This window comes from Mugil cephalus, chromosome 10, assembly GCF_022458985.1.
Source record: "Mugil cephalus isolate CIBA_MC_2020 chromosome 10, CIBA_Mcephalus_1.1, whole genome shotgun sequence".
Taxonomy (NCBI): domain Eukaryota; kingdom Metazoa; phylum Chordata; class Actinopteri; order Mugiliformes; family Mugilidae; genus Mugil; species Mugil cephalus.
The window spans coordinates 1,954,740-1,979,768 of NC_061779.1; the positions used below are offsets into that span (position 1 = coordinate 1,954,740).

The 25,029-nt window shown below is 39.0% G+C and overlaps 1 protein-coding gene across 1 annotated transcript in view; it reads right to left on the bottom strand.

The window, feature by feature from the left end:
* Positions 1-24,908, bottom strand: part of znrf1 (zinc and ring finger 1) — a 55,552-nt gene extending 30,644 nt beyond the window's left edge. Inside the window, exon 1 of the mRNA XM_047597221.1 lies at positions 20,363-24,908. Coding sequence (XP_047453177.1) covers positions 20,363-20,756 — 394 coding nt within the window. The 5' untranslated portion in view covers positions 20,757-24,908. The remainder of the gene's footprint in view (positions 1-20,362) is intronic.
* Between the last annotated feature and the right edge of the window lie 121 nt (positions 24,909-25,029).

Here is a 25,029-nt window from a genome sequence, read left to right on the forward strand (position 1 = left end):
CGTACAGGAAACATATAACTTGGGGAAAGCCAGTGGGCCGAGGACAAAGCCTTGGGGCACCCCTGGAGTAAATGTTCCCTGAAGTAAATGACTATAAATTTGTGCAGAGTGAAAGTAAATATCAAATGCGAGGTTAAATAAACTACTTTCTGGATTTACTCTGTTCCAACTGTGGAATTAAGTTAATGTTAGTGATAAAGTTGGTTAATTACTGCAGTCTTTCAGGTTTTATGTAAGTAAAGTAAAATAACTGAATAGAAAGCAACAGAAAGTGGCTTCAAAAGACTTTTTATGTGAAACTAATGTTAGCAAGTTGTTTTAAAATACCTGATTCAAATTTAATTTCAAGCTAACGTTTGCAAATGACTGTAACTTAAAGTCAGCAGAGATGTTTTTATCTCTACGTAACGTTAGCTTACGGAGCTGTTAGCCATTAGCTAACACCATTAGCAAGGGATTTTGGCTGTAAGTCGGCCATGCACTGATAAAAAAAAAGTAAGGCAACTTTTTGCATCATTTTATCCTGTAGATTTAATTGACTTACAGAATTAATGTTGTACCAACAAAGAATACTCTTGTTTGATCTACTGGATAAAATGATGCAAAAAGTTGCCTTCCTTCTTTTAAGTAGACGGAGCACTGTATTTTTATCAGCGAGTAGAGTTTCTTAAAGTCTTTGTTTCTGTGAGGTCTGGTGGTGAGTTTGGGTTTGAATAGGAACATATGTGGTTATTTCCCATCATAAACTCCATTAACTAGAGTCTGTTAACAACCAGAACCTCAACTACTGCAGGTCGGAAGAATCTGTTTTCCTCCTGTCTCCAATGAATGGTACTACTATCGACCCGTTAATGTCCAGAAACTCCAGGTTGAATGGTGAATGAACCATTTAGGGGACAAACACTGTCTTTGACTTTGTGTTTAACCTCTCTACCCCCACCAGAACTGAACACTTGGATGAAATGTCTTTAAGAAACTCTACATTCTAACAGGGTTGAGTTTATCATAGTTGGTCACATTTTGTCTGTTTTCAGCCCTAAAATACACATGGCCGCCTATAACCAATCACCACATGGTATTTTTACAGATTCTTCTCAATATTATACTGAGTAAATTGAAATTGAAAGTTATTTTTGAATATATCGCAGCAGTGGTGGTGTGGACATGAAAGTGCAACATATATTTTTCTGAATGAAACACCAAGATGCTTTGGTCCTTTTCCTGCTCTGATTCTGATTCAAGGACACCGGAGCTTTTTTTTTTTTATCTTCTTCGTGGTAAGAAAGCTGCAGAGGCAACCTTCACGCTGAGCTTTAGATTTCTGAGACAGGCTGAAGGCAAAGATTCCACTCTGGGGGTTTATAGCTCGACGCCAGAAAGCAGAGATTTAACAGACAGAGTCACTCCAGGCAGCCGGTGTCGGGCAAACACATCAGAGAAGACGCCGATAACACTGGAGACGGTGGAAAGGCTGAGGGAAAGTCAGAGAGGAGCAGGAGCTGGACGGAGGAACAGCTCGTACCAGCAAACCTCATATAATAACAATAACAGTCACGATAAATCCTGTTTTAGTTGTTATGTGATTATTTTGCTTTTTTTTTGTGTGTAGTCTGTTTTCATCTGTAGCCATTCTGCGTCTTTTTATAGTTGTTGCGATTAGCTGGTTGTGAATTTGCGTCTCTTTGTAGTGTTTTTGTGTTTCTTTATTGTGTCTATTTTGCATCTAAAGCCGTTTTGTGTCACTCTGTCGTTGTTTTGTGTCTCCTTAAAGTAATTCTTTGCCACTACGCCTGTTTGTAGTTATTTTGCATCTCTTTAAAGTGGTTTTGTGTCCTTTTGTAATTGTTAGGATTGTCTATTTGGTGTGTGTGTTTTTTTTTGTAGTTATTGTGACAAACTTGTGAATTTGCGTCTCTGTGAAGTTGTCTTTATCGTCTTGAATCTTTTTGTAATTGTTGGGATTTATTTGTTTCGCTTTGAAGTATTCTTGTAGCCATTTTGTGTCTTTATTGTCTATTTGTAGTTGCTGTGATTATGTTGTGGTTAATAAAAGAAATTAAATAAAGAAAATGTATTTTTAACTAAATTTTTTAAATACAATTGTATACATCTGCAAAATCCAATAAAAAAAGTTTGAAAAAAAGTTTTAATGTTACATGCTGCTTTAGTTGAAATATTCTAATGAAAACTTAAGACCCACTTATGTTGCCATTGCGTTTGGTTCGTAGGTTTGCTCGCTCTTTTAAATACTTAAAATCTCTTTTAAAACTTGTTTGAATCTTTTAAGCATCTCTGAAATCTCTTTTAAAGCTCGTTTAAATATTTTAAATATTTTAAATCCTTTAAAGCTCTTTTGAAACTATTTTATATCCTTTCAAGTTATTTTAAAACCCTTTTAAATCTCTTCTAAAACTTATTTAAATATTTTAAATCCTTTAAAACTCTTTTAAATCTTTAAATTACTGTAAATCTCTGAATTTAAATTGCCCAGTCTTATGTTGTATCGCACTAATATTGTGTAAATTTATTACTTCTTTTGTGTGTTCTGTATACGTTCTGTATGTAGTGGGCCAAAAACAAAGCTTTGGAGCACTCCTAGAGTAAAAAATGGGATAAATAGATAGATACTGGATTCCTATCCTCAATATCTGTCCCCCTATACCTTTAACATACTCCTTTTTAATGTGTTTTTTCATTGTAAATTCTCATTAAAGTGGTTTAAATTTACTCCCTCTGTCGCCTCCATTTTTGTTTGTGTGAAGAGGCAGCAGCAGCGTTTCAAAGCTCCACAAATAAAGCAAACCCATGCATGTAAACACAGCCAGACAGCGAGTGGATTTTGTACCTTTCTCCGCCACAACCACCGTCACGACCACAAACGGCAGCACCGCCTGGGAAAAACTGTTCGGCTTGATTGCATCACTACTTACAACTAGCGCAACTCTCGCCAACAAACTGGCCTTACCTTTACCGGAAAGACCGGCAGTTTCCATGGGAACAGGACTGAACAAGAGAAAAGAGAAAGGAGAGGAGAGGATGGATGGATGCTGGGGGTGTAGAGAGAAGCAGAGAGGAGAAGAAAAGCGTTTGACGTGAAGTGAAGAGAGGGAAAGGTATAATTACATTAGAAGAAAAAGACAGGGCCACAGCTTTGGGTCCGTCCAACTCAACATCACCAGGGGTTAAATTAGGATGTTTGCTAAGAACAGAGTCCCCTGATGCTCAGTCTAACCCTCAGAGTCGTCCTCTCCGGAGACCTCAGAGGTCCTGACAGGGATCAGTAAACAACACAGCGAACACAGAACGGGCTCTGCACAGAAGTCACAGTGCAGCCTTGTGCCACATCCACCCATTTAATGGAGGTCCTCAGTCATCCAGGTCACGGTTTAACCAAAAAACAAGCTGAAACGAGGTCGACTGGACTCATTTAAGACGTATTTAAACCCCAACTCTCCACCGCCAGTCCTTCAAAGCCAAAGACTAGAATAAAACATCTTCAAGAAACTCTTTAGCCAAGTCTGATCTGTTGTAGTTATTTATTTAACACCACGTTTATGTAGCGTGAGAACATCTTCTTCTGTTTTTAATAAAGGGTTGGTTAGGATCAAAGCTTCCAGAAATTGAAGAAGAAGAAGAAGAAGAAGAAAAAGAAGAAGCGAAAGCCTGTGATTAAACATGTCCGCTTTGTTCAGAACTTTAATCTTGAGCCAAGAAATGAGCTCCCCTCTATGAATCCATTAGCTTTGACTGAAAAATGTCGTCGGCTCTAGGAGGAGACAAGGAAAGACTTAGGGAACTCACCAATGGACAAAATTAAAAGTATGGCTGAACACTCGGAAGTTGCACTTTCTGAAAACAAAGCTGCTGTCGGCTGCAGGTTTGGGGAGCGACACAAGACCAGGAAACCCCAGCAAGAGAGAGTTGTTCGGAGGAATTTGTTGGTAAAAATGAAGTTAGTTAAACCCTTGAGATGTCGCAAAGATCTTCCAGACAAAAGCACAACTTCCTGCTGTTCAGCAACACTTTGAATCTTGTCAATAGCACAAACCACTGTGAGTTACGATAATTCGAAAAACCGCAACGAGACGTTCGGTTCTAGAGGGTTAAATGTCCTAAAGTTGGTCTCCTGTAGCTTCCTCAAAGTCTTTCCTCGTCTTCTCCTAGAAGTCGACTGGATTCAGTCCAATAATTCTTTAATGTAGTGTAGTGTAGATAACTACTCCAGAAATGTTCTGGTCCTCCGATGCTGCCATAAACTCCCTAACCCTCTCTGGAAGATTTATCTCCAGGAAACTCTTGTCTTCTTTTAACCCTTTAACGTTCCTCTTATATGGGACAGCAGCAGCATTTTGAACCAATCACAGCTCTGTTTGAGTAAATGCTGCATGATGCAATATGTCATTTTCTTCTTTCTTTGATAAAAGTCATTTTAAGATTCAACCAACACAAAAAAAAAGTTCAGGCAAAACCAACAACTTTTTTTTTCTTTTTAACTGTTTTCCGACTTTGATTCCTGCAGAACTAAACCACTTAGAGAGATTCTGACTTTTGTGATAGAAACTTCAGAGTCTTGTCTTTAAAAAGAGACCGAGACCATGAACGAGCTCTGAAATGTCCATAAACAGCTTATATAAATGGCAATTTACTGTTGTACTTTTTCCTTCTGATACAATATCGGTTTTAAAAGAAAAAAATCAAGTTTTGGATCGATCTTGAAGAACTTCCGCACCTTCATCACTACATTTTCTGTACAAGTGCAATAAATTAGAAATGGATCATTTGGATTAATATTGTTTTTTGACTCAATTTGTCCAATGAATTATCACTGTCATCTGATGCACATATATACAACTTGTATTTTAAGCTGCATTTAAAATTTCTACCATGCAGAATACTGCAATATATCATGATATCTCAAGATCTACTCAAGAACAAAACCACTTAAGAGTGATTCTGACTTTTCTGATAGAAACTTCAGAGTCTTGACTTTCAAAAGAGACCGAGACCATGACCGAGCTCCAACATGTTCATGAACAACATTCAGGAGCTTTTTTGTTTTGGCTGCAGCCTTTGACCTGAGTTGACTTCATAGATTCTGTTTAGTGATTTTATTTTATCTGTTGAATGAAGTTTGTAGTATTGAATGATGATCTCCTACCACCATCTCACCAAGCATCCAGTCTGACTGACTTTATTTTACACAGCAGACACGGTTAGTCACATGGTTTTACTTCTTCTTCTTTGTTTTTTAGCGGCTTTGACGCTAGCCAGAAGCAAACAGAAGAAGAGAAACATATATATATTTGACGCCACGTGGGCGTGAAGTCGGTTCACGGCAAAAGATCAGACTCAGAAAAAGAACTGTTCCCGTCGTAATAAATTTTTAAAAAAATGCCCTGGACCTGCGTCACATGGATCTGCGCGTCCACGTCTTAAAAAAAAGCAGCAGCGGTAGGAAGCTATGCGGTTGTCACGGCAACGGCAAAATAAAAAATCCTCCATCTCCAAAAACGTGGCCTCCTCCCTCCCGGTCTCTCGTCATCTCGTTCCCTGCCCATGTATGTATGTATGTACGCATGCAGGAGGTATATGTCCTCGTACGCCCCCTCTCCGAGCGGCGCTGTGCCGAGTTAACAGGGAGCAGAGATGTGGAGACAGTGTGAGAGAGACGGAGGAAGGGAGAGGAAACAGAAATAAATTGCAGCGCTGACCTATATTCTCGAATCCCGCAACCAGACAGCACAGCGGCACAGATGTTCTCCCCATATCCCCGTGTTCCTGAAACCCTCAGCTGTAAAATCCAGCCACAACACCGACAGACTGCATGGACGCGTTCGCCCGTGCATCCTTTATTTATTTGTTTGTGTGCACAGGCTGCAAAGCATGTGTGGGAGGATCTGCACTGTTTTTTTTTTTTATTTTTCCTCTGCTTAGAGGCAGCACTGCGCTGGTTTCCCTGCTCCCGAGCCACATATCTGGTGACATTACACACTTGTCAATAATCTGTATCTGGTCGGACGCACCTATTCATCCCTTCAAATCCTAAACATGATGATGCAGCGAGGAAGACTTATTCCAGGCCCCGGGCGTCTAATCTTTCCCTCTCTCCACCAGACTCAACCTGCAGACTTCTCCTTTCCTTGTTTCTGTGACGGCAGCACCGACGTTTTTCTTATCGCATTCGGATGGTGAAGTGACTTCTTATCACAGCGGCGCGGTGCACGCAAAATGCATTAGTGTCATAGCTACAGGCTTTAAATATAAAATGGACAACACAGTACCTCAGAGTTGAAGCCAAAATCTGTCGGTTTAAGCCCTAGAAGTTCAAACTAAGTCCACGTTCAACTTATGAGGAAAGTAGAAGGTAAGATAGATACACAGTGATTAGTAATAATTTGTATTTAAACAATAATAAAGTGTCTTTTAATCCAATCAAGTGGAGTTAAAACCACGTCACTGCTGCACAAACTCATGGCAGCAATCACTTCCACCATATTTACGATTCTTTCTTGTGTAATTAATTATAATTAATATATATATAAAAATATATGAAGGAAAAATGTTATAATGGTTTTGGATAACTAAGTTAACCTAAAAGTAACTATGGTTTGTTGTATTGACACTGAACGTTTTGGATTGACTTTGGATTGAATGTAACCAAGCAACAACTTGCACTTCCTATCGTATCCACTAGAGGCTGACTCCGAAAATGAGTCAATCCCCATAGACGTCTATTAAAATATTTTGTACAGCAGAAATAAACATGTTTACATGTTTCTCCATTTATGAAAAATGTGTAAAGGCCATTTTTTTTATAATGGTTTGTGATAACGATGTTGTGAAGTAAACGTAAAACTAACTATGGTCTGTTGTATTGACATTTTGTCAGTGTCATAACTATCATGACCACTAGAGGGCTTTTGATTGAGCAACTTGCAGTTCCTATCATATCCACTAGAGGCTGGCTCCGAAAATTAGTCAATCCCCATAGATAAGCGTTAAAATATTTTGCACAGCAGAAATAAACATGTTTCTCCATTAATGAAAAATACATGAAGGCAAATTTTTATAATGGTTTGTGATAACAATGTGGCAAAGTTAACGTAAAAGTAACTATGGTTTGTTGTATTGACATCGAAAGTTTTGGATTGACTTTGGATTGAACGTAATCAAGACACAACTTGCAGTTCTTCTCAAATCCACTAGAGGCTGACTCCGAAAAAACGAGTCAATCCCCATAGACAGTCTGGTGCAAAAAGAGTTTTATAACAACTGTATGAGGAAAAACTTTTATAAAACTTAATTATATCAAGGATTAAAGTTATGCGTTATCGTTGCTAGCCTTAGCTCTAGTAACGCTCCACCTCTTTGGCCATTTTTTTGAATCAGCTTCCTTCATCCACCTTTACATGACCAATAAAAATCTGCTATATTAACTGAAATAAATTAGTATATGAGTATTTTTAAGTGATGTATCCAACAAATGTTCACTAAAGCAGAAACAGCGTGTTTGTTTTTACGCTTCTCATGCGAACAGCTACATCTAATAATGTTAATGGTGATTTAATGTAATTGGACCGAATGCTTCCCTGCACCTGACTCTTTTTTTTCTTTTTCTTTTTTACAGCCAGCTAAGTTTTAAATTAAAAGGCAGCGGTGTATAGAGGTGGAAGATTTGCTTATGTGTCTGTAATCTGAGAACAATAGCGCGCCATGAGACAAAAAAAAGGGGGAAGGGAGGGGGGAGACAGAGAAGTGATGGGGTTTGCTGAGTAATTGCTTTGCATCTCAGACGGGGAGTGAACTCAGAGGCTGGAGATTACGCCGAAGCGGCGTTGTAAAAGGAGTCATTGCTTCGCCCTCTAACCTGCTGCAGGTGTGTGATGGAGAGTTTCTCTGTGCATTTATTTTGCTTTTATCTTCTACGTTACTACTTTCTGCAGTCGCTGTTTTAGGACTAATTCTGCAAAACTTCTCGTATCGAAAAAATGCATGAATATTAATGCAAACCTGCACTTTTTCTTTATCTTTAATATTTAAAAGTACTAATTTCTTTTAGCTCGTAGCGTTACTGAACTCATTTCTTCTCAATGTCAGACTCAATGTTACTTCAGCCGATAGGGAAATAATGTTTTGGTTTGTGACGTCCAACGTGGAACAGAATTATCTGCTGTTCCTCTACGAGACTCTGGTGCTAAATATTACGATGGTTTACCAATAACCGCAAACTAACTGGTTTTACTAACTTTTAGCCACAGCTAACTACTCCAACTGTTTACTGGAGCGTTTTCTTCTTGGCTATTCTGAGCTAAATTCAACATGTGTATTCACAGTATTACACCTAATAAGTCTCTAATTTAATTTACAAACACATATTTTACACTGATCAGCCAATACATTATGACCGCTAACAGGAGAAAAAAATAACATCGATCATCTTGGGACAATTCAATGTTGTTCTTATCTAAGAAAGGAAGCAACTAAAATATTTTTTTGGAATATGGGCAAAATAAATAATAAATTGTGGCTAAATTTTATATATGATCCATGTATATTATGTTAAAAATAATAATTTACTGTGGTTGTTTTGCAAATTTCAATTGCCGGCTGCTGCAGTTCCTCTAACGTCCACTAGATGCTACCTCAAAAAGTGAGTGAATTACCTTTGAGCTCCATTTAAATATCTAACCTCACCATTAAGAAAGGAAGCAACTACATTTTTGGGGGGTAATATGGGCAAGATAAATAAGAACTAGTGGCTAAATTGTTATATCATGTAAAATTAATTAACTGTGGTTTTGTTTTGCAAATTTCAATTGCTGCAGTTCCTCTATCGTCCACTAGATGCTCGCTCCAAAAGTGAGTGAAGTACCATCGACCTCCAATCAAATATCTAACCTCACAGCAGAAACAAACTTATTTACAGCCTGGAACAAAATCAGTTTTGCACTCTATAATTAATTTCTCCATTTATGGCGACTCTTTCGTCCATGACTTCATAACTTTTATGAGCTTTGGATTAAACAACTGAGTTTTTAAGATGAATTCAACACGTGTATTCACAAAGTTTCCCCCAATCTAAGAATATTTCTATCTTTTCTAAAATAAAAAAGGGCATCAAACCAAATGCACGCATCAGCCACAACATTATGACCACTTACAGGGGAAGTGAACACTACTATTATTGATCTTGAGACAATTCAACAATACAAAAAACATGAAGAACAGCACAAGGTGTTGACCTGGCCTCCAAATTCACTAGATCCCAAACTGATTAAGTATCTGTGGGATGATCCACAATGGCCCCTCCGCTCAGAAGGCCCATGTCCATTCTCTGATAAGTCACAACTGTTTTTGGAGGCACAAGGGAGACCTACACAATAGTAGAAACTTGTTTTAGGCGTAAACAAATTGCTATGCATCAGTTTTAAGTGACACATTCAGCACCCACAGTGTTGGGAGAGACCAAAACATAGATAAAAACAATGAAAATCTACTTTAAATGAGCAGTAATGACGCTCTGTGACTGAGGATTTTAAAAGCCGATCACATGTCGGTGCCGTGTTTACAGTTTGTTCTAATTCCCCCCAAAGAAAACCCTGAACACACTGCTACAGTGTTTTCCAGCGCGGTGGAGGACAGCGCTGAAGAGCCGTCTTTGTCCTGAGAGCTCACTCTGTTTAACTACAGAGGCTTAACTCATCTACAAATCTGATTCAGCTCCAGCGATGAAATGATTCAACTCCCTCGCTTTAAAGGTATTGTTGAAATGAACAATTGATTCGCGCATCGACCCGTCACCACCGCCGCTCATCCACCACCGTCACCGCTGGACCGGCAGATTTGTGAAGCGTCTGCAGAGGCCTCCGATCACTATTGACTTTGATCCTCATTCCTGCTCTGAGCTTGTTCCGTCCCAAGTAATTCAGTGTTAAATAACGCTTTCCCATTTGCAAGGTGGTACCTTCCGGTGAATCTGCAGCCAAGGTCGGCCAGGGTTTAAACGCGCCGGTCAGAGAACGAGTGTGAACGCTGCATCGATTAAGCACTGATGCTGTATTGGCAGGCGGTGTCAATAAAGAGGCAGGAGGGTGGAGGCTCGGCCCCGCTGTAGCTCGCTGATAGATATATAACGATCAAAGCTCTGAGGCACTGGCTCCTACTGTAAAGTCAGTTATTAGTGTTTGGGGTGAGATGGATCTTTGTCCGCTGCAGTACATCACCTGGCGGGAAGTGTGTTGTTGTAGTAAATTAACAAAAACCCCATTGGCCTGAAGCTTTGACGGCTTTATCCTCATACGCTGGTTAATACCATCGTCTACACCATTGTTTTCCTTTAGAATCGTTCCTTTTGAAGCTAACTACATCAATTATTTAACTACTCTGAGGTTTCTGTTTCTATATTAAAGCTTTTTTTTTAAACATTTTATCATCAAACACTTTCTACTAAATATTACATTTGTTTACCAATTATCTTTCGCTAACAACTTCCACTTTTTATAATTCACTTTAAGCTTTTAGCATCGTGTTTCCGTGGTTTGTCACTTATTTTAACCTCCTGAGACCCTGCGTCCTCATATGAGGACATTACGTTTTAGTTTTGTGGCAGATTATTTTGCTTTATTTAAACTTTTTCTCCTCGTAAGTGGACGCTTTAGTTTGCCACCTAGTGGTAGAAAAGGGTCAACACACTAGTCGGGGGTAAGAACATGATGGGACAAAAGTGGACAAGGACAAAAAGCTCATCAAATTTTATGATTAAAACTTGTTTATTTATGCTTATTAGTTTTTCTAGTTTGATATGACTCGTAAATTTTACAAATTATATCAACAGTAACGAGCTACAAGGCCACTAAATAGCAAGTACTCGTTTGAGTTTGAGATTTCATTGTTTGTAATCCTGTTGAAATAAATAGTTTCATAATTTGCTACACACGGGTGACTTTATTGTTTTATATAGTGAAATGTTCCCAGTGTCCACATATGAGGACATCTGTTTTTTCAAAATCTACTTCTTGTTCAAAGATGATGCTTAGTTTTTATACTTCTCAGATCCAACTAGTTAATGGAGAAATTAAAAATGCATTACCAAACTAAAGTTCAGGTCTCAGGGGCTTAAGCTAACTACTGCTAAGCTAACTACTGTTTCCCAGCATTTTATTAGGTCTGTGAAGGTTCTCAGTCAGCCAGATTATAATATATCCAAAAAGCAGCTGGACATGTTGAGTTTCAAATCAAGTTTCAAAACTTAACAAGTATTAACAATATTTTAAATCTAAAATTGCTAAAATACAACAGTTTACCATGTACCATAAATAACGATGGACGGAGGGACAACTCCTCTAAAGTGAAGCCAAAGAAAGTAGAGCTCCCCCTGGTGGCTGGAGACTGCAGTATAGGTCATAAGCTCCACCCCTCCATGTTAGTGGGCGGGACTTAGGACTATACACGCCAAATATTTGGACAACATACTTTCCCACACATGGTTTCTGTTATTTTAGACAGTTAATATAATACTGATACATACTCAAGTGTCCATTTTTCTGAGAATTTTTGTTTTAGTTCGTTATTTGACGGTTTAGAAACAGGAAGTGACATCGCAACAAGTACAAGTTGCCATGCCAAGCTCTCCGTAAAGTGTATAATCCAACATTTCCTTGTAACTGGTGGAGATAAAGCGGAGTGTGGCATGAATTAAATGAACGCACGAGTGAGTCTGGGAGTTGCTAAAAGTGTTTGTGTTAGTAGCCTGGATGAAACTGTTGCAGTGTTACTTGGCAGAAACATTGTTGATAAAACCCTGAAATACAGTAATTAGCTTAAAGTAAGTGATAAATTATTTAAATACTTAGTTAAAAGCAACACTCAGTCAAACCCTTTGACTAAACAGTGAAATTAGTAAAAAAAAAAAGTAACAAATTCACATTTCATCAGATTAGCTCAAATGCTAAAGTAGCTGAAAGATAAACAGAAAGCTAAACAACTGAAGACAAAAATATGGACGTCGTGTCTCCACTTGCTTTCATTAGCCAAACTGAAGCTAATTACTTTAACCTTTTATAGGCAACTTTAAGCTTAATTCAACGTGTTTCGCTGACAACAGTAAATATATATATATGTTGCAATGTTGCATTCAACATTAAGCTATCCCTTATCCCTTTACTGTAATATTTTGGATTCATGTTAATGTGTATTTAAAGAAATTTAAATTTGTGGAGGAAAATTAAAAAAAATATATAAAAAATGTCAATCAACCCAAGATTGGTTCCTCGCTGACGTCCTAGAGGAAGTGGACCCGATGTTGAAGACCAATGCTCTACTGTGTATCGCTTTTTTTTTTTATTTGAATATTCTGTATCTTAGTTTTCAACATTTTATCGTCACAGTTTTGCTAAATATACCAAAAGTTTATCTGTATTTATTTCTGCTGTTTATCGTTGGCTCACTCATGTATCTCAGCACTAATATTTTGCGCTAACGTTCCATCAGCTTTAACTAACCACCATAAATTTCAGCGAATATTTGCTGAATATTACAAAACTTTATTCAATTTCATCGAGTTAAGATTTTACTCCTCTGTGCCTCTCTCTCTTTTCCAGCCTTATCATCCCGTCACATCTGTCTGTTTTTTGGTCTTTTTTTTTTGACGTATTAATTACAAGTTGAAACCCTCTTCAAACTCTCCGGCCCTTTCAAGTCAAACACTCGGATTAATCAAATCAATGAGGAATCGCCTTGTGTATAAAGGATCAAAGCAAAGCAGAAAGAAAAAGAACAAAGCTCGATTTCTGTTCCTTAACTTTTGTGGGCCGTATTTTATTTTATTTATTTATTTTTTTATGTCCACTACAGCCAAGACAGGGATAATTTCACATGAATACAAAACAGAGCTAATTTCCCTGTGGTACTTGAAGCCTGATCTGAGCGTCGCTGCTTTCAAATGTCAGATTAAGACGCAGGATCTAAATTGAAAACATAAAAGAAGTTATCTAGTCAGCCTCATTACGGAGGCTCGTTGCTGAATAGATGTGCACAGAGCGAAGTGGCCATATGTTCTGTTCCCGTTTGACCTCGAACGGGAAACAGGCCGAAGACGCCGCCGTGTTTCTGAATGAGTCGATGTGAAGACGCGACATCACAGACGCAGCAGCAGCAGCAGCATGATTAACATTAAGTCTGAATTTCTTAACATTTGAATGGAGGTTTCATCAACACGCAACATCTGCATTTTTAAAGAGACAATCTGTTCTGAGTCTCTGTCTCTGGTTCAATGACACCGACATCCGACGGTTAAACAAGAGGGAGGAACTGGTGCAACAAACAGCCATTTTACTGAGACGTCTTAGGACTAAATAGTTTATCAATTATCTTTAGCTAATTTATCCCATTAAATTAACTATGTAAATGTTCTATCGCTTCTGGTTAACCACTATATTTCAACATAAAGCTAATAGAGCTAAGACAGGACAGTTCCTACACATTTGAAATTTTCCAAAAAATCTTATTTATGGCATCTGAGCAATTAGTTGTGTATCATGTAAATAAATTATGGAGTTAATGGTTTGCTTTCATTAATCTGAATATATTTGCTGTTATGTCACCAAATAGCTAAATAAAAAAAAGAAGCAAAAGATCTATCCATTTTTTTTTTAATTCACAGTTTTATCTTTTAGAAAACTGAATATTTTTTAGATTTTCCACATTTTTCCAGACCTGGAAATTTATAAAATTTCCAAACTTTTCCATACTTGTGAAGGAACCCTGCTAAGAACTATTCTTAGTTTAATATAATTTAATACCTTTTGCTAAATTATCTTAATTGTTTATAATACTGTGTATTTTTTTTAAATATTTTTTTGTTCCTTAAAAGTGTCTCGTTCTTGCACATCATGCTGCTCACATGTGCCTTAAATTGCTTCATCTGTTTTATGTGCTAAGATACTGTTAACTATTTAAAACTTTTATCAGCTAATTTAAGCCAAACATAACTGGATTTTGAGCTACCTCATTAGTTAATACACTACCTTTTACTATTCTATACTGTTTAAGTTCATGTAAATGAATGAATTAATGGATAAAACATTCATTAATTTAGTAAACAGCAAATTTTCACACCAGTAACTATCATTGTTCCATCAGTAATTGTGGCGTTTTTTACAGGGAAGTGTTTACGGTGCAAAAGGAGCATTTGGGGGAAGTGGATGGATGCATTTACTGTTCTGCAGTTTTTAAATAATCAGTAATATTGGGATTCAGTCAAGTCTGATCTTTTGTAGTTATTTGGTTTTGGTTTTTGCCACAAAACAAAACCACATCCATGGAAAGTCATAACTTCTTCTTCTTCTTCTGTTTTAATGGGTAAAACTGACAAAAATCAAAGGAAAAGAAGACTCATTATTGTATTTTACTACCTCTGTCAAACAAAAACAATGCAGCCTGTGAGAAATCATTCTCTCTGGAGTCTCCACAAAAGCAGATGTTCAAGAAAAAGCTTCAAAATTAATATTAAAAGTCAGTTAATTGGTCCAGAAACAGTTTAATGCATACGGTTAATTAATTCTATCCGACTCACAAGAACATGAATGAGCATCGACTAATCATTGCATCTCGATGTCTGCGGAGCTTCTCAGTCATCCAGGTCACAAGAAAAAATAACCTGAAACAAGGACGACCGGACCCGTAGAGTTTCTCGGAGGAAACCTTGTTTCAAACCGACAGCCGTAGCAACCGTTTTAAATAATTCATCGGAGTTGGAAGCAAAGTTTACACCATCTACATTAACCTGCACTGATGGGAAATCCCACTGGAACAGATCATTTATCACAACTCTCCGGTAAGTAAGTGTAGTGGGGGTCAAAACATGTTGGGAATACGACCATTAAAGTAAAATTTAGAAAACGAGGTGAAAACAAGGGCATCGGGACTCTGACGACGTTTCATCCTTCAGGTTCTAAACGACTGGTGGAGAGTTGGGATTTAAACAGGAGCATCATCTCTCCTGAACATCACTCATCACTAATAAATACGAACCTGTACAGCACGTTAACGTTTAGTTCCTCTAAATGCAGAAGCCCTTTATGTCGTATATTGGTCTGAACATTGCTTCCATATTAAACAGAGGATTTACATAAGAATGGGAAATGTGGGGAATGCAACTTCCTGTCATTCATGTTTGCAAGTGTGACACCAGAGTCTTCTGTCTGCATGAGAATGTTTGAGTTGTTGTACTGGTACTAGTAGTAGTGTTGTCATGTCTTGTTATGGAGATGCTCCTTGAAGAAACCCTACGTCAACTCAAGTCCTAGAAGAAACTATTTTTTTTGGATATTGCTGCTCTGAATTATACTTTTTTTCCATGTTGTGCTCCCCAAATATTTAGATAAACACTCAACTTACCGAAGAGCATTAATCAATAATCTATTCCAAGGAGATTTGCAGTCAGGGCAGGTTCGAGTTTATGGTTTAAGCTTTTCTCCTAACGAGGCTGAGTCGTTTAAAATTATCGATCGGGGTTTCCCCCACAGTAAACCGAGACTGAGACTCTTCACGATCCATTAAACCTGATAATTTAACCAACTACAGGTGTTTCCTTCCTATAACCGTCCTTTTTAACCTCTCAGCGGTATCACCCCGAAAATAACCACAGACTTTTCTGACATGACTCTATTGTGCTTTTGAACGCAGCTCACGGCAGCCAAGTTCCCACGGAAATTCTCATTCCCCCAACAGTCGAGAGGAGTTACGAGCGAAATGAAAGGTCAGGCTGAGTAATCGGCGCAGACGACCAGATGGATGGGAAGTGGCAAAAGCAACCACTGTTTTATCGAGGCAACAGACGAGTGACATTTTGGTCGGAGCAACCTTCATCGGATGCTTTTTGTCTGTATCTCGTCAGACTGAAGCTGCAGCCCTGATGAGTGTTGTCAGTCCCGTCCTCATCCTCCTTCCACGGCGAAACGTTTAACACAAACACTTGTCACTCAGCTCGATGGGCCCATTCATCTTTTACACCGATATCACCTGAGGCTCAGATGTGCATCAACTCTAAAGCCTCTGGCATTAAATTCATAATGTTTTTGGATGTTTGATTTCTTTCCTGCGTCACCTGTTTTTTTAAAAATATGACATAATTGTCATTTTTCTTGTCCCTTCTGGGTTTCCATTAACTAAAACCAACGATTTTACACCAATTTGTATTCATTTTGGATATTTATACCGTCGTTGTGCATATATATTTGCACCTGTTTGCATCTATTTAATTAATTTGTGTAAGTTAGTAGTTTTGCACATTATTTTGCATCACTTTTCTTCTCTTTATTGATGTTTTTGTAACTTTTTTTATGTGTCTACGAGCTGCTTTGAGTCTCATTTTTGAGTTTCATTGTGGTACTTTGCTATTTTGCATCCCTTTCTGGTAATTTTGCATCTCTTTATCAATGTTTTGAGTCTTTTTGTAATGGTTTTATCCAGCTTCTGAGCTTTTTTTTGTGTCTCTTCACAGTCTCGTGAGTAACATTTGCTATTTTGCAACCCTTTCTGGTAATTTTGCATCTCTTTATCAATGTTTTGAGTCTTTTTGTAATGGTTTTATCTAGCTTCTGAGCTTTTTTGTGTCTCTGCACAGCCTTCCTGAGTAACATTTGCTATTTTGCATCCCTGTCTGGTTCATTTCTTTTAGGACATTTTGTGTATCTGCAGTGGTTTGATGTCTCTTTGAAGCTGCTTTGCGTCTTCTTACTGCCATCTGAGTTTCACTGTGGTACTTTAGCATCTTGCCACACCCTTGAAGTGATTTTGCATCCCTTCCTGTTTGTTTTGCATCCCTTCACAGATGCCACTGTGCTGCTATACTGTCTACGCTATTGTGTGTGTCCGTACAGCCATTTAATTTTCATTGGGGTGCTTCAGCACTTTGCCACAACTTTGTCGCTATTTTGCATCCCTTTCTGGTCATTCTTTGTTGTGTCTCTTTGTAGCTGCTTTTTATCGTTTATGCTCATTTGAGTTTTATTCTGGTTGTTTTGTACCTCATCACTATTTTTTTTGCATCTATTTAAGCTCATTTTGTGTGTTTTTTCTTTGGTAATTTTGCATCCCTTCATGGTTCATTTGTCTTTCTTTGTATATGTATTTTGTTATTTTGAATCCTTTTATGGTTGTTTGTAGACATTTTGTGTCTGTGGCTGTTTGGTGTCGGTTCACAGCAGTTTAGTATCTATTCGTTGCAGCTATTTAATGTGCCTTGGTGGCTATTTAGTCCCTTTGTAACTGTTATTTGAGTTTTATTGTAGCTCCTTTAGTATATATTTTATTGTTTTCATTTTGTACCTATTTGGTATCCCTTAGGGAATGACCTGTGTCTCTACAACAGTAATTTTGAAACTTTTTGTAGGGTTTTGTTTGGGAGGGGCCCCGTAGGCCCTTCAGTAATCATTTTTCTGAACAGATTGACGTTGAGACAGTTATTAAATTTCAGTCTATGTATAATTAAAGCATCTTGAAGGCTAATGTTTAACCCAGTAAACTCTCTATATATTGAAATTCTGTGATCTCTTCACTCTCTTCATCAGTTTTTACAGTTTTCCTTTGACTCTCCACCTCCTTGTTTTCTGCCACTTATATGAGAACACATCAGAGTCGCTAGGCAATGCAAGCTAAAAAAACAAAAAGAAGAAGAAGAAGAAAAAACACAGCTAAGATGTTGACGTCCGACTTGCTTTTCTCCTGCTCTTAGCTGGTCGGGGCTTTGGTAATGAGAGCCTTGGGACCGGCCTGATCCTACTGTGTGCAAAGGAGACATAAGAAAAGATGGGGGGAGTGTGTTCGTAATGTTCCTCGATTACTTAACCGCTGAGTGTTTTCAGCACATCCAATGGAACCAGCTGTGGACATGTAGCTGAAGGTTTGTTGGATCCCAAAGCCCCAAAGAGTCTGACACTAACCACATCCGTGTGGGTTTAAATAAATTGATTAAATGCGCTTTTTGAGAGAGTGGTCGGTTACCATGTAACCTGCAAGCTCTCATTTAATAATTATGGCTATTTTGCATCCTTCTCTGGATGTTAAGCATTTCTTTACGGATGTCTCTTAGTAGCTGTATTTTGGAGTTGTTGTCTGGTAGTTATTTTGCACTCAGTTATGGACATTTTGTGTATCTCTGTATCTTTTCTTAATCATTAAACTTGTTGTACTCCCTTAAGCAAATCGGTGGCTCTTTGTAGCTTTTTTTGCAACTGTTTTTGTGATTGTTTTGCACTGCGTTATGGTTGTTTTGTGTCTGTTTTGGTTTAATTATACCTCGTTGTGGTTGTTCCAGAAGTTGTAGCTATTTGGCATCCCTTTCTGGTTATTTTGCATTTCTTTATATGAATGTTTTGAGTTTTTTTGTAGCTCTCTCGTGTCTCTCTCCTGTATTAGGTGTATTCTTGTGGTGATTCATTCTTAAAATGTGAGTGTTTTGAACTTCTTTTTGTGTCGTTGTGGTCATTTGACTCTCATAGTGGTAGTTTTTACTACCACTATGAGAATCATCCCTTTACTGTCTCTGTAAAGTCATTTTATCATTTCTTTATGGTCTTTTTGTGTGTCTTTGTAACTTGGGACCTGTTAAGTGTCTCTTTGGGGTAATTTGAGTAGTTCTTGTTTTGCTACTGTGCATCTTATTACAGTCATTTTGCATCAATATATGGTCATTTTAAGTCTCCTTGTGGCCGTTTGGTATCCCTATGTAGTTGCTTGTGTCTTTATAATCTAACTTTAACTTTAGCAGTTTTGCAACTTTTTGTAGATTGTTTTACATTTCTTTATAGTTGTTTTGTGTTTCTTTAGGTTAATTTGAACCTTAGCCTTTGTTTCTATGATAATTTTGAGTCTCATTATAGCTGTTTTTATGCTATTTTGCTTCTTTTTGTAGCTATTTTGAGTCTCTTTCTGGTCATTTCGCATTTCTTTTTTAATATTTTCCATTTATCTGTTGCCATTTTGGGCTAAGTTTGTGTTTCATTGTGGCCACTTTGCACCCTGCCACTACTGTGCATCTCATTACAGCCATTTTGCATCTCGCTGTGGTCATTTTATATTGCTTAGCATCCCATCCCTTTGGAGTTGTTTTGCGTCTCATGCACATTTCCACTCCTTTATGGTCATTTCACGCTTTGTTGCGTCTCTTTTTAGCAATTGTGCATCAGTTTCTAGTCCTTTTATACTTAGCTGGTAGCTTTCTTGTCTCTTTGCGGCAGCTTTGTGTCTCTTTGTGGTTATTTTGTGTTCTTTTTTAGATGCTGTGCATCCTTTTAATATTGTTTTGTGCCTCTTTAGTCACACTGCATTAAATGGTTGTTTTATGTTTCTTTAAAGACGTGTTCTATCTCTTTGTAGCTTCTCTGTCGTCTGTTTTTTGAGTCTCTTTTAAGTTTGCTGCAAATTTTGCACCACTGGCTGAGAACAGATCCTCCATCTTGTAGCCTCCAGATTAGAGGACTTTTAGGAGGAACTGCTTCAGTTTCTTCACGTAATCCACATAATTTACACAGAGAAAACCCTCGTCAATAGATCAGGAATATATCTTAACTATTAACGGAACATGTTTAAATGTACTGCTGTCAACTTCCCTCAATTTTTCGAGTTTGAGTTTAAGACTTTTGGGCATTTTTCTTACAAATGACTTAAACAATTCATCAATTATGAAAATTGTTGGCTATTGATTTTCCCTTTTTGCAACGTTTAAGCTGCTTGTTTACGTTCCAGGGGAAATGTGAGCGATGCAAGTGTATCCAGTCACAGAAACACACTCTGCAACTGACGATGATGAACAATCCTCCTCACCTTCCTCCCTATCCCTCTCCCCTCCCTCCCTCCCTCCTCTCTAATCGCAGGGCTAATTGACTCAGCCAGATTTGGCAACAGGCTGATTAGTGTCATTTCACACAACAAGGAATGACCTATGCAGACGCTGCATGCAGACACACAAACACACACACGGCAGCTGCAAAATGACCTGTTAACAACACTTTCATGTGTCCGTTTCACCAAACCAGCCTCCATTATCTTCAATTTCACACGGCAGTAAAATAACCTAAATGCGTTCAGTGAGTGCCCCCCCTCCCTCCACCACCTCCACCCCCCCTGCTGTTATCTGAAAACATGCAGAGCTCCGCGTCTCTTCCCTTCATCGCAGTGGAATTTAATGGCACCGCATTGGTGTCACTCAGCAGCTGCAGGTAAACAAGGTGTGCGTGGTTGTGGGTGCGTGTGTCCGTGGGGAAAGTGTTATTTTGTGATGATTAATCCATCTCCTACAAAAAAAATAAATAAAAATAAAATAAAATGAAATCCGTGTGTGTGTGTCTGTGTGCGCACTTACCGCTGTGCGCGCTGAACCAGCGGGGCGCGATGTGCAGGGGCAAGGTGTCAGCCAGCGACCCCCGGGACCCCAGATACAGCACCCCGTCCGTGTGGTGCCCTCCGCCCCCAGTGTCCTGGTAGCCGGTACCGTGGGGGGCCGCGGTAGTGCCCCCTGACCCCCCTCCGGCTCGATCCGAGTCCGTCCCCCTGGGGGTGTAGAAGCCGAAGGGCACGGCGGGGCTGTGCTCGATGCCCATCCCGGCCACGGAGCTCACCGAGCGGCTCCGCAGGCCCATGGTGCCGCTCGGCCGGTAGTGGCCGAAGTGGGCCGAGGGTGGCACCGCGCTATCATCCGTAGAGACGCCGGGAAAAGCACCCCGGGGCCGCCCAGCCGTGCTCTGCTTCCCCCCCATCCAAAGCGGGGAGAGGAGGCGGCGGGTTCTGGGTGGGTTGCAGGAGGGGGCTCGGGCTCGATCAGGCTGTCGCCCCCCTCCCCTCGCTCCTGTCTGTGTCTCGGGCCTGTGTCTGTCCGTGCGTCTCCGCAGGCTCGTCAGCTCTGGATCTCCGCAGACGCAACAGCCCGTCTCCCTGCTGAGCGGAACATGAGCCGGCCCTGACGTCTGGATTCACCCGCAGACAAAACCTCGACACCACCGGGGGAGGAGGAGGAGGTGGAGGAGGAGGAGGAGGAGGAGAGGGAGGAAGGAAAGGAGGAAAGAAGGGAGGGAGGGAGGTTAGGCTGACGAGATGAGTGACGCCGAAATCCCAGCACGACGAACAGATGCGCACCGCGCTGTGCCCTCGCGGTCCCAGGTGGTTAGAGGCGGCGGCACCGCACGGTTCTCCCGCACGGTTCTCCCGCACGGCCCCGGATCAACGCAGCGCCGCAATGCTCCCTCCAGCCGCCCTCATCTGATCTCAGACATCGTGACAACTGTTGCTGCCTGGTCTGACCGCCACACAAGACGGTCTCTCCTTCAATCAATAACAATAACAGTGTTAATCAATCAATGTCCGAGGTGTCCGGTCCGGTCCCGGTTCGGTTCGGTTCTTTGGGGCTCCGGCCGCTTTATCCTTCCCCCCCCCCCGTAGATCGGGGCCACAGAGAAGCCGCTCCCCTTGCGCTCAGACCGGGGCTCCGCTGCGCTCCTCTCCGCCGCCGCTGCTGCTGCTGCTGCTTCTGCCGCTGCTGCTGCTTCTGCTTCCCAGACAATGGACGATGAAGCTCAGTGCGCAAACTCGGATCAAACAGAGACACATTCACTGTGTTTTAATTCCTCAACACGGGATTGGCCTGATTCTTTATTCTGTGCGGGTCTGAGCTGGTCTGGTCTGGGGCATCTGAGGTGATGACAGGTGTGGAGGAGGATTCAGGACCTGGTTTCATTCACTGTCGTCGTTTTTATGTCGGTTTGGGATCCCGTTGCAGCTGTTAGATGCCTCCTTGTTGCTGTTTCATGGCTATTTGGAGCTGTATTGTGACTCTTTATGGTTATTTGCTCACCTCTGTAGCCATTTCATCTATAATTATTTTTGAATGCCTCTGAATTTGCCTTTATCTGCAGCTATTCTGCATCATTTGTGGTTAATTTATTTCTATTCTTTACTGGTTTGCATTTCTCGGTAGCTATTTTGCATCCCTTTCTGATTATTTTTGTACATGTTTTGCTTCTCTGAAGCTTTTTTTTCCATCACTTTCTGGTCATGTTTCATTTATTCTTGAATGTTTTGCTTTTTTCCTATAGCTATTCTGCATCCCTTTCTGGTTATTTTTGAATGTTGTGGATCTCATCGTAGCTATTTTGCATCCCTTTCTGGTTATTGTTCCTTTAGTTTTGAATGTTGTGCTTTTATCTGAAGCTATTTTGCATCCCTTTCTGGTTATTTTTTAACGTTTTGCCTGTCTCTGTAGCTATTTTGCATCCCTTTATGCATAATTTTTAATTTTATTCAGCTATTTTGTATATCTTTCTGGGCATTTTCCTTTATTTTTGAGTGTTCTGCTTCTATCCATAGCTATTTTGCATCCCTTTCTGATTATCTTTGCATGTTCTGCATCTCCCTGAAGCCTTTTTTCATCAATTTCTGCTCAGTTTCCTTTATTCTTGAATGTTTTGCATTTTTCCGTATCCGTTATGCTTCTCTATTTTTTTTTAATGTGTTGCCTCTCTCTGTTTCTGCACTCCTTTCTGGTTATATTTGAATGTTTTGGTTCTCACTGTAGCTATTTTGTGTGCCTTTCTGGGTTTTGTTCCTTTATTTTTGAATGTTTTGCTTCTATCTGGAGTTACTTTGCACCCATTTCTGGTCATTTTTAATTTATTCTTGAACGTTTTGCTTTTCTCTGTAGCTATTTTGCATCCCTCTCTGGTAATTTTAAATGTTTTGCATCTCCCTGTGGCTATTTTGCCTCCCTTTCTTGTTATTTTTACATCTTTCTGAAGCTATTTTGCAGCACTTTCTGGTAATATCTCCTTTATCATTCAGTGTTTTGCTTGTCTTTGCATTGCTTTGCAGTTGTCATGTATATTTGGACCTTCTTTGTGTCTTTTTAAAAATATTTGCTAGTTTTGTAGCTATTTGGAATCCCTGATCCATTTGAATGTTTTGCATATCTCTGTAGCCATTTGGCATCTTTTTCTGGTCATTTTTGTGTCGATTTGTAGCTGTCTGACATCCCCTTAGGCCTGTTTTGTGTCTCTTTATAGTCATTTTGCATTTATTTTTGAAACTTTTGATAGATTTGAATCTCTCTTAAGCAATTTTTGCTTTCATTTAGCTGTATCGTGTATTTCTGTAGTTGTGTTGTGTCTTTTTAGCTATTTGCAATACTTTCTGGTTATTTTTGCATTCATGTTTCAGTGTTTTTCATCCCTCTGTAGCTATTTTGTGTCTCTTTGTGGTGATTTTGTGTTGTTCTGAGCAAAAAATACAAAAGTTAAAATATAATGTGTAGAAATCCCCATGAGCTGGTGTTTAAAGGTGACTTATCAGGGAACAATGAATTAATCTGTTAAATGCCTCTTTTTCTCCATTACCCATGATCCTCTTCTTCTCCCGTTGTTGTCAACCTTCCTTGTGATTAACGAGTTTTGCACAGATTTCTCCACCATATGTTTAAATTATTGGGATTACTGGCCCACGTGTTTGGTTTGGGATTACTCCGTCTAATCCTGTGAGTGTATTTAGGCTGATTTTCTTCTTTGTTTCTTTACAATAACATACTGTCTGTGCAGGTTTTTCTCTGTGTTGCTTCCCAACAAGGTAAACTGTGCTACAGTAGATATTAATTTATCCTGCCATCATGACAGCAGGCCTATAAATGGACTCACTTCTGCTGCTCAGGCATGTAAACACAGTAAACACACATGTGAACCAGACGCGAACATAACATAAATTTAAAAGGCTGCAGGGCCAAACATTATCGCCTGGTGCGGCGATTCCTGTCAGTAGCATAATAAAAGTCTGCGTTAAGTCAATAAATATAACTGTAGTGTCTGACACTGCACGGAGATCAGGAGAAAGTCACTGTAAACTGTTTATAGTGGAGGCAAAATGCTTCAAATGGGTCAGTAAACAGCAAAACTTACAAGTAATATATTAATGAAAACGGGATAGAAGAAGAACTTTAATTGTCGTCGTACATGAAGAAATTATCTTTAGCTGCAATCTCTAGTAATAGGTAATTTGAGGTCAGGTGTTTATAAAAGTAATAAATAAAATAGTGACTAATAAGATTAGATTAGAAATAATTAACGGTTAGTTAAAGGATTAAGTGTTGGCTCAAAGAAGCAGAAAAGTATGTGGGCGGAATAAGGTTTAGCAATAAATGGAGTAATACTGGATAAATAAATGTAACCCAGACTAAAAGATTAGATACAAGTAATAAGTTGCAGGTTAGTTAGTTTAAGGTGATAAATAATTAATGTAAGTTAAACACATAGTTAACAAAATTATGTTATTTATTCACTTGAATGTTATGATGTTAAGAGTCTTAAATAGTGACAAGCTGAAAGTAGTAAAACATTAATCATTCTTAAAAAGGTTAGATGCAGGTAGCTGATATCTGTGTAAATGTGATAAATGGTTAGCATCTAGCATTACATGTTAGCTAAGAGGAGCTAATAGCTAAGCTACTAAAAACTGCTAAACTATATAGACCTAAACTAAATTGTTGGCTCAAAGTCATAAACTAAAGAACCACACATTAGCTGAGATACATAGCGAGCTAAGAATAAAACAAAAGTGTAAATAAAGACAATAATAAAAAGTGATCATGCTAATTAAGTATTAAAACGGATCAAATGTGAATTTAAGTTGCAGATAACCAAAATAATAATAACTAAAATCCTTCCTTATGTGTTTCTTCATAGTTTTAAAGTCTTCAGTATTATTCTACGATTAAAAAAAATAAAGAAAAACCATTAACTGAGAGGGTTTGTCCAAACATTTGGTCGGTTCCATGGTTATTACTTGTCTCTTTGTGGTTGTTACGGAGTCTAATGAAATCAACTGTTTTTATTTAAGTGGATTTTATTTTACTTCAGTGGCTCTAACAAAAATATTAAGATTTATTTATCTAAGTGCTTCTTCTCGTGTGATTCAAAGGGAAGCTGCTGCCACCTTGTGGTGGAAAAGAGTTATTAGCATTTAAAAAAAAAAAATGAGATCCATGAGATCCATCTT